This window comes from Acinonyx jubatus, chromosome D1 (genome assembly GCF_027475565.1).
Source record: "Acinonyx jubatus isolate Ajub_Pintada_27869175 chromosome D1, VMU_Ajub_asm_v1.0, whole genome shotgun sequence".
In the NCBI taxonomy this organism is placed as follows: Eukaryota; Metazoa; Chordata; class Mammalia; order Carnivora; family Felidae; genus Acinonyx; species Acinonyx jubatus.
This window is the reverse complement of record NC_069390.1, coordinates 96353418-96368171: the sequence shown is the minus strand read 5'-3', so window position 1 is coordinate 96368171 and position 14754 is coordinate 96353418. Positions and strand designations below refer to the sequence as shown.

The following is a 14754-nucleotide window of genomic DNA, read 5'->3' as shown; positions in this document are numbered from 1 at the left end:
GGCCCCCAGAGAACGTGATAGGCACCAGCTGATGTGGGACAAGGGCCGGTGGTGTCAGCAGCTGCTCGGAGATTGGCCGTGAGCACCAGAACACATGGCTGTGAAAAGGCTCAGGCTTCCCGGCTGAGCCGTCTTGCGGGCCCGAGAGGTCCTCCCTCGGGAGGGCCGGCTAAACGGCTCCCGGGCCCATCAGTGATTCAGTGGGCACCACGCGTCCCTGGCCTCTGCCTAACTGGGCTGTCAACAAGAGTGTCCTCATGCAAGTCACCTGCGTGTGACTTTGCTTACCAGCCCTGTCTCTCTCTGTGCCTCCGGGGAGCACGGGAGGCTATGTCGCATGCGTCTTCCAGCTGGAGCCCTGGGCAGCTTGGCCCGCCTGCCCACAGGCCAGCTAGGCCTGACCACAGATCCCACGCAGGGCATCCCACTGCTGCCATCAGCCCCAAGGAGACGGCCCACCTCCACGGCTGGCTTCGCATCCTCCCTTTTCCTCTCTTTTCTTTAGCCTGGGCCTGGGAAGTGCCCCCTTCCCTTCCTCCTTGCTCCTGGATGCCATTGAGTCCCTGATGAGCAGCGTGCATTCACAGTCATCCTGCCTCCTCTCGAGCTTTGGGAGAAGGGAGGCCCCGACTTAGCTGGGTAGCGCCACCTGGCCCCATTAGCCTAGAAGGGCCTCTGGCTGGTCCACTCATGCCAGGGGTAGGATCACGGGAGATCACTGCTCCCGTTTCTTGGCCCCCTCCCCTGACTTCCCAGTCAGCAGTGTCTCCAGCCAGCGGAGTATGCATCTGGCCTGAGATAAATATATGATCTCTGTCATACAGACTGGGAAGCTGAGACTCTGCGACGTGAAAGCGACACAGCCAGGAGGAACCGCTATGTGACCACACTCAGGCCAAGTCTGACATGGCCCCCGTACGACACGCCTCCCTGTGGCGTGGTTATGCTCCCTTATGAATACTCCTCATCCCTGTCTGTCCCATGGCCCCACGGCCAGAGCTCGGGTACCCATTAGGCTCTTACTGAGCTTTGCCCAAATTCTCTCCAGGAGGGGAGAAGTCTGTGCTTCTGGCCCTCCCCCTCCCCACCGCCCCCGACCCTAGCCTGGAGGACGGGCTGCCGTAGCTTTTCCCAGGCTCCACCTCGGACGCTTCTACTTCTTCTGGTTCACGGGCAGGGAGTTGACCAGTGTGAGAGCCACGGGCAGGGAGTTGAAGAAAACAGCAATCGACAAGTGACTCCACCTCCCCCTGGTGAGAGTGGGACGGAACGGCCCCGAGTGTGACTGCACAGGTAGGTGCACACCCTGGACAGCTCCTTTTGCCGCTGTGCCTCGGATGGACCCACACGTGAGGTCTCCTACTTCTGGGACGCGGGCCCGGAGCCGATGTGTCTGTAGGGCTTGCCCAAGCCCTGTGCCTGGAGTCCAGCAACCACTGCCCAACTTCCCAGACTCCGGAGCCCGGCCCAACATCTCCCTGAGGTCACTTCCTGTCCATCCCCCCAGCCGCATGACACCCCTGCCCGTCCCAGGTGTTTCTTTCTGTCACTTTCTTTTCCAGCAACTACCTCAGCCACAATGTTAAAGACACTCCCTCTTCTGGCTGTGAAGCTGTGATGGCAAGTTTACCTCTCTCTTGGCTTGTTTTGATCCTCCCATTAATAATGATAATGACAGGGGCCAAGATAATGATCATAGAGGAGGGGCCATTTATTGACAGGCTGGTCTGCGCTAGGTCCTTGGCCCACATTATGTACATTCCGACAAGAAGCTTTCAAGGCACCTCGAATTATGCCCATTTTCCGAGGAGCACTTGTCCACGTCCCTGCTGTCTGACATTAAGACCCATGCTCCCTTCATGGCCCACATGAAGGCTCCCCCAGGACATCCTAGCTCTTTGCTCCCTTTGCCCTGAGAGGGTCAGGCGGCCGAATCTCTTCATCTGCACCGACACAGAGAAAAATGCAGGGAAGACAGCAATTCAGGGCACACAACCACCATGGCTCTGGGCTGTCTCCTTGTATTTCCTCCAGTGTCCCTGCTTGAGGACAGCCTCACCCTCCAGCCTGTCTGTGTGGGTTTCCTGAACTGCAGGAGCAAATGAGCTCCACCTCCAAGCCCAGCCCCACCAAGCCGGCATCACAGGACCTGGGCAGGCTCTAACACCTGTCCCCCCACCGTTCCCCCACCCGCAACAGCACCCACTTCCTCTCTGCTGGAACCTCTCTCTGATCCCTCTCCGATCGGGGGTCACCCTGTTTCACACACGGCCTCAACAGAGGAAAGAGAAAAGCAAAGCAAGGCCAGTGGCCAGAGCTCAGGAGAGAACCAGAGGAAGGGGAGACGGAAACTTCCTGCAGTGACCTAGCCCCAAAGGCAGAGCAGTGGGTGGGGAGAGGCAGGACAGGGGACAGCTTCCTACCTGTGATATTGACCTCCACCTGGCCCGAGCGGGTGCCGATGGGGTTGGTGGCCTCACACACGTAGGTCCCTGCCAGGCTGTAGTTGATAGGCCCCCTGAAGAAGAGGGTTCGGTTCTGGGCCTCCACGCCCTTGGGGAGAGAGCCATTCAGCCTGCAGGGATGGGGAGACATGGCAGTGGGTTATGACCCTCCAGCCCAGAAGCTTCCCCGGGTGTCACCCAGCCTCCAAGACTCCCAGCCCTCTTGCTGAGTTGATAGGCAGGGTCTGTCTTGGACGGAGTACCAACAATAACCACAACAATAATCTCTTGCGTTTGGCAGATTCCCATTATTCGGCATCTCACGCTCATGTCCCAGCACTGAGATGTAGACAGGCCGGAAAGGGACTGGTCCCACTGAACAGATGAGAAGCTCTTTGAGTTCAGGGTCAAAGAACACAGCTAGTAAGTGACAGAACTGGGGCTCTAGCCAGGTCTTTGGCTCCTGGCACAGTGCTCTCCCAACTACGCCTGGTTCCTGGTGTTTGGTCATTGGTTTCCTGGGTTGCTAGTTGATAATATAGATGTTCGGGTTCTCACCCCAGATCTACTGAGGTTGAACTGCTGGGGCCACGGCTTGGAGATCTGTATCTTAACAAGCTGCTCAGGTGATGAGATGTGACCCATGTGGAGGAATCGTGCTCCGGTACACTATCTCATTTTCTTGCTGGGCATATCATAGGCCATTTTCCTGGGGGAGACACAGGGGAGCCTCCTCCTGATTTTCGATGTCACAAAGCTATTATTCTGTTGGACCTAGCAGCTCCCTGGTACACAGAGCCGAAACTGGTCACTTGTACCTTCAGATAACACTTCTGGCTCCAGAAAGTGGAGGGTGAGAACTAGCTAGGGCAGGCCAATGCCTTCTACTTCCAGGAAACAGAGTGTAGACAATGTGGGCAGCCATCTCCTGGCCATCCATGTCAACCCGCTTCCTGGCTTCCCCACATCCTCCTTTCTATGCGTCCCATCCAGCTTTTCTCTGGGAAGAACCTTGGCTCAGGCCATCAGAGCCGGCTGGAGGGGCAGACAGGACCCTTCGAGAGCCAGGCTCAAAGACTGTGAAGCCAAGAATGGCACGGCGGGGTACGGGGCAAGCACTCCACGGACGCAGGCATTCTGGGGTGACAGCTGCCCCCTCCTTGACAATCCGGGGGTGCTGGAGAGAAGGAACGGGAACAAAGAAGGATCTGGGATGCTCCAGAAAGCCAGCTTCCCTGGGGACACCTCGATAAAAATAAATACCGGGGGCTGGGGTGGGAGTGACTCAGACTGAATCACCAAAGGAGAACGACTAGATTCTTTATTAGGGGGAAGAAGGCAGGCGGTTGATGAGGGGATCCCCCTCTGGCAGAATGGTTTGTCCCACTGACCCTGATGCTGTCGTGGCTGGGGTCTCTCGCAGCCCCTCCCCTTCTCACTGAGAATCCTGAACCAAGACCCTAACTTTCTCCCCACGTAATGCTCCTGGAGGTGGGGTGGGGTGCCTCCCTGTGACCAGCTAGGCACCCTGCAAGGCGACCAGCCAGCCCCAGAGCACTTACGTGGTCCAGTGGTAGTCGGTGGCAGGGGGGTTAGCATCGGCTTTGCACGTGAGCTTCACATCTGTCCGCTGCAGGTACCAGTTCCCATCAAACCCCTCGATGGTCACCTCGGGCTCGTCTGTGGGGCAAGGGACGATGTTTGAGAAGGGTGAGGTCAGGAGAGCAGGGCTTGGGGCGAGGGAGTGAGCCTCAGATGGGGCAGGGGTGGAAGGGGCAGTGACATGGAAAGAGCTGGAAGACGGGGAGGGAGGGGGGAGGACCCTCGGAGCAGAAGCAGCAAGGGAATGGAGGAAGGAGGAGGACAGATGGGCACAGGAAGGAGATGGGGAAAAGAGAGGGGGGAGGACAACGCACCCCTGAAAAGAGAAAGGGAGGGGAAGGCTGGGGGGCGGGCAGGAGCAGAAAGGGGGCAAAGGAAGCGAGATTGGAGAAAAGGAGGAGGGAGGGCTGGCAAGAGTGGGGCGGTAGGAGGGGACAGCAGCACCCCCCACCCCGAAACCCGCCTGCGCTGCGCCCTGCTCACACTGCACGTTGAGGGTGAGGCTTTCCCGGAAGCGGTCCATGTGGTAGTTGACGATGCAGGCCAGGGTCTGCTGGTGGGCTTCCCGGCTGGGCACCAGGCGGTAGCGGCTAATGACGGTCACCGTGCCGTTGGGGTTCCGGATCTCTTGGTACTCCGCCTCGCCCTTCAGGCGCGTTTCCCAGGACACCACGCTGGGAGGCTTCCCGTTGGCCGAGGTACAGGTGGCCACCAGGACCTTGTCATCCTGCCCCTTCTTGGCTCGAAGCACCGTCTGGGTGCCCTCTACCCAGTTGGTGGGTTTGGCTGCGGGGAAGCAGAGGGAGCCGTGGGGCTAGCGCTATGGCTTCATCCAAAGTGTGCTGGCCCAGGAGGTCACCCTGGCCATCCCTGCCTCTGAGCTGTGCCCAAAGCCCCTCCCAGCCCTTCTCATGGGGACTGCTTCATGTCTAACCTGTGTCCTTCCTGCCCTACCTGGCACCCCCTTTGGTCAAGCGGAGGCTTTCCTGGAGTCTTGGCGTGCTCAAGGCTGGCGGCTCACGTGGCCCTTTTCCTTACCGTGGTGTCGGAAGCTTCTGCCTGCTTCCCGGTCACCCACAAAGTACCCCGTGGTGGGGCTTCCAACCCGAATCGTGACCCTCAGCTCTGTGCACAGCTAAGGCCTTGCACCCAATCCCGAGTGAGCTGTGGGACAGCCTGGCCGGAAGGGACCGGAAGCTTTGGGAGCATGCCAACCAAGGAGACTGTCTGGGGCCACCAAGGCACACGATGAGGGTGGCCAAGCCCCAGGCCACGGGCCTCTGCATGAGCGGGGGGGGGGGGGGGGGGGCGGTGAGGCCAGCTTACCCATTACAGTGAGGTTGAGCTGGCTCTCTCGATTGCCGGCAGGGAAGGTGGCGAACTCGCAGATGTAGACGCCCTCGTCCTCCAGCTCAAGGCGGGAGAGGCGGATGGTGCCGTCGGTGAAAGAGGGCCGCAGGAATTCTACGCGCTCACGGTAGGGAGCCAGCACGGAGACGCCCATGGCGGGGTTGTAGATGGCCACATTCTGCTTGGAGCCGTTGGTGGCCTTCTGCCACGTGACCTGGGTGATCTTCACGCCGGGCAGCGGGTTGGCGAAGCTGCAGTGCAGGACCACGTCCGTGCCGATGAAACCGTACATGGAGTCGTTCACCTGGACCACCTGGGCGTGGGCGCCTGGTCAAAGGAGCCGCGGGACTGGTCAGTGACAGGCACAGCCGCCCGCACCCCCCGCCCCCGACTCCCTGTGCGCTGCTCTTTTCTTTCTACCTCTTGTTACTCTTGATTCTGATCATAGGAATAAATAATTGCTTGTTACTAAAGCACTCTGGAGGATGCTGAAAAAGACCGTGATCCCCACCACTCAGAAGGATCACTGATCGTCTTGTAGGAAATCCCTTCTTTTATTTTTTTCTCGCTATATTAATTTCTCGATCTCCAGGTTTCTCTGCATAACCATCTTTTTTTTAAGACAAAATCAGAATGATACTGTACGTATTGTTCCATAGCTGCCTTTTCGTCTAGCGATGCATTACCCATAGTGCTCCATTGGGCAGTAAATATATACCTACACCCTTATTTTTAATAAGGGGCGGGAGTCGGATGCACTGCTTTCCCTAGGAGCCATCAACTGCCTCACCTTCCTGGGCCTCAGTTCCCTTCTGGCAAATGGGGCATAGAATCCAGTCCTCTACCTCACGGGGTTGCTGGGAGAACCAAATGAGACTAACGAGAAAGTGTCAGGAGGCAGGAGGCGCTGACCATGTGGGCTCACGGTGGCCACCATTATGCTCCCCGCCATGGTCTTCTCCCTCAAGGTGGAGTGCCCGTGCCCTGGGGTGCGCTGGCTCCGTCCCTCTCACGGGGCCCGGGCCGCTCCCCAGAACATGCCATGTTTCCATGTTCCCTTCCTCTCTCCCTCCCTCCTCCCATCACTCCTAGACTCTTGCTCGTGCAGTTCCCTAGAAAGCCCTAGAAGGCTCTTCCCCCTCCTTCCCCTATGGATCTCCCACTCAGGCCACCTCCTTTGGGAAGCTTCCCAGATCTTCCCTGCACGTGTGAATCCAGCCACTTCTATCACAGATCTTTTCTGCCTCCGGATGTGGTTGTTCATGCCTGTGACTTCTCCACCAGCACAGGGTCTGTGTCTTTCCCAGTCGCCCCAGCCCCAGTGCCCAGCCCAGCATCTGGCACACAGTAGGTACTCAGTAGATAGCTCTGGCCAGGCAGACTGCAACGGAACCCATGGGAATAGAGATTTGCAAGAAGGAGGGACTGATCAGTGGCGTTGGATGAATGAATAAATTCCCCCCAGTCTCCTTACTGATTGCTTTGTTTCACTAGAATGGCTTGTTTGAGCTTTTCCCTGACCCTGAACGCAGGGCAGAGACCCTCCAGCGGGTCTCTCTGGCCCAGGCTCTTTCTTGAGCTCTGTTATTGGCCACGCATCTGTACCCTTCATATTGTCGTATCCTTACTTTACTCAGTTTATTGAGCACCATCGATAATATCAATGCCAGGTCCTGCACTGACCTAGAGGCGGGGGGATGGCCTCAGTGGCTCCCCAAGGGAGTGGAAATTCGGGGCTCACCTTTGCCTCTGCATGGTGGAGGCACAAAAGCAGGGCACACTCCTCTGAGGGCTTGGAAGCCCATGATAGGTGAAGGCTGTCCCCCCCCACCCCTCCCCTAAGGAGGGCACAGGCTGTGTCCCCAGGGTCACTGCGGTGTCCTGTGTGTACCATACAGCAGATACTCAAAAATTTGCTGAATAAATAGATCTTTGGCCCCTTGTCATGCCCTGAAAACTTCCCCAGTGCTCCCTCCTTCTTTATGCCTATTCACATCCATGCAGCCCTTCAAGGCCCACCTGGGAGTGCCCCCACCCCTACCCCTCCAGTTGTCCCCCTGGCCGGTGTGTGGGGTTCTGACATGTCCTTGGGCAGAGAGCACCGTGGGCTGGTGGGAGTACAGGAGGAAGCACCCACCAGGGAGGCAGGAGGGTTGGGTTCTGCTCAGCCCTATTTTGAGCTGAGACCTTGGGCGGTCACTTCCCCCTCCCGAGCCCTATCTTCCTCCTCTATAAGAGAGTGGGCTGGACTCCCCAGTCTTAGTGGTCCCTTCTGGGCCTGAGTCTGATCCCCTGAACCTCAGCCCAGCCTTGCTGAGGCCCCACCCCAGATAGAGTCCCATGGTGAGGTCAGCGGGCCAGACAGCCCAGTGCTCCTGCTGACTGGCAAGCTGGCAAGCGGCTAAGCCCCAGGCCCTCCCAGGAGGGTAAGTGGGTGCTCTCCCCCCCCCCCCCCCCGCCTCCACTCACCAACCTGCTGGAGGTTGCCCAGCAGCTGAGATAATGTGGGTATAATTGGGGAACTTTCACCACACAAAGCCAGAAACAGGAAAAGCCAGTTGGGAGGGCTTGGGCCATAGGTTGTGTGTGTGTGTGTGTGTGTGTGTGTGGTGGGGGGGGGGGGTTGGTGTGTGGGCACCAGGAACCATCTTGGGATTGGTGCCAGGGCATGGAGGAGCCTATAGCCGGACATAGCCCACCAAGCCTGCCGCGACCCCCTCCGCCTCCCCACCCCCTGCTCCCCGCAGGTGTGGGGACAGGCAGGCTTCAGCGGCCGGCACACACACTGCCATTCATTTGCTGCGTCTTCAGCAGTGACCTCACCCTTCAGAGCTGTGAATGCCAGGAGCGAAGATCGCTGATAGTGGCCTGGGCGTGGGGGCGGGGCGGCCGCTGCCAGGGGCTCGGGCACCCTAGCGGCCCCGTCTCATGCATCGGTGCCTCACCAGGCCAAGGAGGCCTTCCCCACCCTAATGTCTGTTTTGGGGTTAAGGCCCCTCTCTCCTCTCCAGTGTGGCTCTCCCAGAAGCAACCCCACAGGGAGCAGTAAGGAGAGTGCCTGGGGTGTCCACCCACTGCGCACAAAGTGGGTTCTCCTGGCCCTTGCCTCTTTTGCGCTAGTGAAGAGTGGGCAGGCCAGAGTGGGAGAGGACCTCTAAGGTGCAGGCAGACTTATTCTGGTGTTCACCTCTCCATCCACAGCCTAGTGGGCACGAGGGAGCTTTTGGAGCATAGGGTTTGGGGCCACTCCCTGACCCCAGAGGAAGTGGGAGGCGCTGGGGCCACTGGCAAGGTCTGAAGACCCTCCCTTAGCCCTCCACCCCACTCCGGGCTAAGGGACCCAGAGCTCTTGCTTCTGGCTTGGGGCTTCCCATCTTTTTTTTTTTTTTTTTTTAATGAGAGAGAAAGAGAGAGAGAGAGTGCTTACGCGTGTGTAAGCACAAGCACGAATGGGGGAGGGACAGACAGAGAGGGACAGAGAGGATCTCCACGCTGTCAGCTCAGAGTCTAACTAGGGGCTCGAACTCACAAACCGGCAGATCATGACCTGAGCCGAAATCAAGAGTCGGACGCTCAACCGGCTGAGCCACCCAGGTTCCCCGGGGCTGCCAGTCTTGGACCGAGGGTGCAGGGTTGGGGAGAATGTCCCTCATTCTTTAGACTGGTCAGGTTGGGAAACTTTCAGAGAAGGGGGGCAGACCTCCAGAGTCTGGGTGCGGCAATGAATGGGAGAGTGGGGATCCCCACTGAAAAGGCAGAGAAAGGGCTGGATCAGGGCAGGAACCCAGGAGGAGGCCCCTCCTCTGTGCAGGAAGAGGTGGAACCATAGGCCTCGTCTGGAAGGCCCGGGGCCAAGGGGCAGAAGCAGGAGGGCAGGCTGGTCCAAGTTGGGTCCAAGGTCCCAACCCCTTGGGCCCAGATGACCTGGAAGTTGAGCTCGCTGCCCGAGCTCCTCCCACCCTCTGAGGGGCTGCCCTCCGCCCTCCCCCCCCCCCCCACCCCCCAGTATACATGGGCTTGTGAAGAGCCAGACGGTGTGGCTTTGCAGACTCCCTCTGTCACTTATGAGCCGAGAAATGGGCAAATGACTCAACTGCTCTGTGCCTCAGTTTGCCCTGAGATTTCTCGTCTGTGAAACGGGGATTACAACACCACCTATCCCATGCAGTGGTCCTAAGGATCAAATGACCACACGGGAAGCTAGAGAGCGGCACTTAGCACAGAACGAGACGGTCAGTAAGTGCTGGCTGCCATCATCATCATCACCATCCTCACCACCACCTTTGTCGTCGTCTGTATCCCTTTATTTTCTGTTTCCTGGCGTGCAAGTCTAGCGTGTTTCTTATTGTGTGTCCCCCGGCTCCCAACAGATCGCGACTCCCTGTGTGAGAGGGAAGGCACCGGCGAGACCTCGGGTTTTGTTGGCCACATCGCGGCTCCCTGGCAGGGTCTAGGGCCTGGAGACTACCCTGCTAACTTTCTGTGGTTCCTCGGGCAGTTAGGGTGGTCCACACAAGGCATCGTCTCTCCTTCCTCACAGGCCCCCTCTTACATGAGAGGCAGGGGCTGTCCCAGATGTGGAAACCAGGACCACTAAAATGGTACCATACTGGGCCTCAGTGGAACACATGATCCATGGTTTTACAAAGGAGGAGTCCAGAGTCCACGAGGGGCTGGGTCACTTGCTTGGCGACATGGAAGGGCAAATCCAACCCAGTGCGCTTCCCACCCTGCCTTTTTATAAGGGACTCATGTTCTCAACCTAACCCCCCAGGGCCTCCCTCCCTCTGGGCAGTGTCCCTCCTGAAATAAAGCTCAGAGCCTCTCTTGCTCCTTTTGATAAGTGGCAGGAATACCAGTTACATTACCGTAGCCACAGTGCCCGCAGGCTGCCCTGCACTGGGCTTGGGGGGGGGGGGGGTTGGGGGCCAGGGGTAAAGCAAAGTGGAAGCCAGGTGGGGGCACCTCCAGGAGGCTATGTACAGAGGAGGGAGGAGCCAGAGAGGTGGGGAGTGAAAGGTAGAGAGATCCATGGGAACCTCTGCCCTCAGTAGAGAGGTCCTTGCATCCTAGGGATATCAAGGAATGTTTTTCTTTTTGACCTCAAGCACTGCCTGTATTCTCCCTGACCACCCTACGGGCTCCACGGTCTGGGACTCAGGCCCCTGGGGCCTGTGTGCCAGTGCCTCAGTTTCCCCATTGGAGCTCCGGTTGGGCGGTTCGGGCTGCCTTCGTGGCTGCCCAGAAGTGCTGAGCCAACAAGGCAGGCATCAGGCCGGCCCCCCGAGACGTCACAGACGTGCAAAAGCCCGAGCTCAGCAACAAAACACAAAGGCTCCTCAGTTGTGGCCGACAAACCTGCTCCCCAGGGCCCTGCCCGCCTGCCCTGCCCGCCACGGAGCTAATCTGAGGCTGGGGCCATGGGTTCCCACGCAGCGGGGTGTGGCCCAGAATGGGGGGGGGGCACTCTGCTCCCCGTACCCACCTCAAGCAGTTTCTCTTCCCGCCCTTTGAAACTTCAGACCCTTCTCGCCCTGGCCAGGCAGGCTGGGACTGGGCCCGTGTGGGTGAAAGTGGCGGCGGGGGTGGGGGGGGGGGGGTGGGGGGGGGTGGGCGGGAGGGGGACGGACACAGGCAAGGGGGGAGGGGTTCTGGGATTTCTGGCACAGACCACCTCTTTTTGTGTCCCCCATCCCCGCCGGGGTGCCCTCAGTTGGGCGGTCAGCAGTGGCAGACCTGGCCTGGAGGCAACCGGGGACACCCTGGGGGGGGAGCGCTGGGGACCTCACCGGGGCCCTCTCTGAGACCAGAATCCTTTGAGGTCCATCTCTAGAGCTTCCCAGGGATCCCCCTCCCTCCCACCACCCCAGAACTGGCAGAAAGGAAGAGGACCATCCGGTCAGAAACCAGCTAAGTGGTAAGTGGGGATGACTCACCTATGGGGGCGGGGGGGAGGGGAGGGCCTCCAGCCGAAACCCTGCTGAGTCAGCACAGCGACCTGAAGGCTACAGGGCCCCTCCTCCCAGTGCAGCTACTTCCCCAAATGTCAACTCCCAGGCTGGCCAGCTCCTCACTTTCGGATGCCAAGGCTGATCCACCCGGGGGAGAGGCTGGCAAGGAGACGGTGTGATCAGGAGGGAATCCCCTTTCTGGGGCCCTCTCCTCTGGGCAAGGTTCGGCCAGTCAGTGTTGCCCAGACCCAATCGCTCTGCCCCCAAGGACCCACACGAGCAGGCTTCTCACTGAGGTCCTCTGAACTTGTCCTGTCCTGTATCTATGTCTCTTCATTATTCAGGAGCCCCCTAGGGCCCAGGCTGCATCTCTACCCTCGGACTCCCCCGCCATGCCCGGGACGGGGTCCAGGGTGTCCCCAGGTCAGAGGGCACAGAAGCATCAACTGACCCGGTCCTTGTCCCCACACCCCTAGCCATCCCTCGCTGGGGCTCAGTGCCCCTGCCTCCTGCACGCAGGCGCTCTGCCTGGTGGGTGTGGGCCCTGGGGGACCCTCTCTGGGAGCAATGCCTGCTGGGATGGCTCCAGGTGTCCTGGGGCCTTGAGTCCCCGCTGCATCCACCTTGCCAGCAGAGGTGATAACATCCCATGATCCCACAGTCAGGGCTAATTGCTACTGTCCAAACCCAGGCGCCTCCGCCCCTTCATTTGGGGTCACAGAAATTGCCGATGTTTTCTTCTTCTTGGCTGATGCCCCCCCCTCACCCCAACCCCCGACTCCCCGACACAGAGCTGGTTAATGATGGGCTGTGGGGCTGGCGCCGGAGCCTTGGGCAGGTGAGTGCAGTGCGTGGGAGAGGAGGGGGCGCGGCAGCCTGGGAAAAGCAGGAGAAGGAGCCCAGGATCTTCCAGACGGGCTGGCACAGCCCAATCCCCAGCAGCATGAAAGCCGGGAAGCCCCGGGGTTGTGGTGACGGCGCTGGGGGCTGCTCTGGCAAGTCCCGTCTCTCTGAAACCTAGCAGGACAGGTTGGGGGACAGGGATGAATCAGGGAACTGCATTCCGTCTTTTCCCACCGAGGAGCAAGTGGCCAGGGACATCTGGATCTCTCCGACAGGCCGGTTTCACATTGGCTACCCCCTCCCCAAGGCCCAGGGCAAGGCCAGTCCCGAGCAGCACCTCTCGGCTCTGCCCCTCTCCATCTCTAGCCTTCTGGTTCCACCTTTTGGTCCCCTCTGTACCACTCACCCTTTACCTGTCACACTCCCTCTGGCCAGGCGGTGGGGAGGAAGGGTACATACCGGAGACCAGGAGAGAAGTCTCTGGTCCCCACTAGTTGGTTACGGTTTTCTAGATGGCCTTAGGTAGGTAGGCCAGTTCCCCTCCCTGGCCTCAGTGTCCCTTTCTTTAAAATGAGAGTGTTGGCACCCCATGACCCCGGAAGACTATACTTTGGACATAACCTGTCTGGCCCTCTCTCTGCCCTACCTCTGCACCTTCCCTGGACCAGACTCTGGACTGTTTCTACCAAGTGGCTGCTCCACCTCTGTAAACTGCCCAGCTCCTCCAGGAAGGCCTCCCAGATCGACTGGGATGCCAGGCAAACCCAGGCTACACGCACAGGGTTCTTCCGCGTCCACGCAAGCACAGCGGGAATTCATCTTTGTTCTCCATCCCCACTGGCCCCAATCCAGACTCCCCCTGAGCCCCCTCCCGCCAGTGCAGCCCCTTCCCTGCCCCCCACCTCCAGCAGAGTCTCACTTCCTTATTTTCTCAACACTCCTGGGCCACGACTGTAGCCCAGCTACGCAAATCCCAAACCCTTCCCTTTGCCCCTTAGCACCCACCATCTCGCTCCTCCTGCCTTGTCCCCTCCTTCTTCCCAAGACCTGCCCCGGTGCAGGCCACAGTCACCGCTTACCCGGCCACTGCAGCATGACACCAAGCCTACGTAACTGCCTCCAGGCCTTCCCCTAACCCATTGGCCACTTTTTTTATTTTAATGTTTTTATTTATTTTTGTGAGAGACAGCTTGGGCAGGGGAGGGGCAGAGAGAGAGAGAGAATCCCGAGCGGGCTCTGTGTTGCCAGCACGGAGCCCGATGCGGGGCTTGAAGCCACAAACCGTGAGATCATGACCTGAGCAGAAACCCAGAAAGAGCTGGATGCTTAACCAACTGAGCCACCCAGGTGACCCCGCTGGCCACTTTCTAAATCCGGAATCCTTTTCTGTTTAAAATCCTTCCATGGTTTCCTGCAGCCCCCGGGATCAAGTCCAAAGCCCTTTTGGGCTCTGGACCTCATCTTGGGCATCAGAGCCTGCAGCCCTCTCTCTCTCCCTCCTCTCTCCCTCTCTCTCTCCTGCCATATGGAACAATACCATCCATTCCCTGCCCTGTTACTCCCTCTGCTGAAAGCACATACCCCATTTCCCTGCCTCAGTCCTCGTCATCCGTACTCAATGAGCTGAGCCTTGATTTTGAGGAGGTGGCTTCCTGGGGCACACCCCCTGCCCCCGAGTGAGGTAGTCCAGCAGCCCGAGGGCCCTGTACCTGCGCACATATCCATCACAGCATCTCCCCTGCTGAGGGCAAAGGCCGGGGCTTCAGCCAGTGCCTGGCATACAATAGGGTAAGGGGGCCCCGAGCAGCTGGTGAAGGCTGCAAGCCAGATGAGGCTCCAGACCAGGCTCGGCAGGTAGGGCAGGAGGAAAGAGCTGGGAGGTGAGGCCTCCCATCTGCACCGAGGGCCAGCAGGTCAGGGCCGGAATCTTCTCCCTGACTGGAGCCGGGAAGCTGCACCGCAAAAGGTAGAGGTCTGCCCGACCTCTTGCCTCCCCACGGCATCGCATCCTCTGCTGGCTTCCCAGTTGTCACTTCTTGGTTCCTTCCCTCTCTCCTCTGTCCCACTTCCTAGCACCCAGCCCCACTTCCTTCCTCACTCTAGACCAGAGGTGAAAAATATTCTTCTCACCCAAGCAAGCTGCAGCCGGAGGCCCTGCTCCCAAGGTCTTCGCCCTGCGAGGCCTACACCACCCGCCCCCCCGCCTCCCCCCCCCGCCCGGTGCCATTCCCTTCCCAACACACGGCCTGGGTTTCTCCTGGCCTGGCCTTTTGAGGCCTCGAAGGCCTAGCTCTAAGTCTGGGGTTTCCACGGGTCCCATCTCCGCAGCCCACGCCAACCTCGTCCACCCCACCTGCGCAGACGACACGTCTCACAACAGACGCCCACGGCAGCCAGGGCTCCCCTCAGCAAGGGTGCGTCTTTAATGCCATATTTTGGGGAGCGTAGGCAGCAGCCTCTTCAGAAGGCTAGTGTGGGGGTGGGAGAGGCTGGGGGCTGCCTGAAAACAGAGGGAGAATTCCCTGGGCCTCCCCAGAAGAACCTCTTAAAATCTCAGTATCAAC

General features: G+C 59.3%; 1 protein-coding gene and 1 long non-coding RNA gene across 7 annotated transcripts in view; one reads left to right on the top strand and one right to left on the bottom strand.

The window, feature by feature from the left end:
- Positions 1 to 14754, bottom strand: part of NECTIN1 (nectin cell adhesion molecule 1) — a 61910-nt gene that overhangs the window by 10054 nt on the left and 37102 nt on the right. Inside the window, exons 2-5 of the mRNA XM_027036735.2 lie at positions 5373 to 5723; positions 4530 to 4832; positions 4007 to 4124; positions 2424 to 2575 (exon numbers count right to left, since the gene is read on the bottom strand). Coding sequence (XP_026892536.1) covers positions 2424 to 2575; positions 4007 to 4124; positions 4530 to 4832; positions 5373 to 5723 — 924 coding nt within the window. The remainder of the gene's footprint in view (positions 1 to 2423; positions 2576 to 4006; positions 4125 to 4529; positions 4833 to 5372; positions 5724 to 14754) is intronic.
- The window catches only part of LOC106983908 (uncharacterized), a 285065-nt gene that overhangs the window by 255196 nt on the left and 15115 nt on the right, over positions 1 to 14754 (top strand). For 2 of the 6 annotated variants that reach the window (XR_008290619.1, XR_008290621.1), the window contains 3 exons: positions 825 to 1293; positions 2746 to 2867; positions 5415 to 5555. This is a non-coding gene — a long non-coding RNA (uncharacterized LOC106983908). Of the gene's footprint in view, positions 1 to 824; positions 1294 to 2745; positions 2868 to 5414; positions 5556 to 11229; positions 13122 to 14754 lie in introns of those variants that run through there. The other 4 variants (XR_008290620.1, XR_008290624.1, XR_008290622.1 and 1 more) reach the window with 4 other exon arrangements.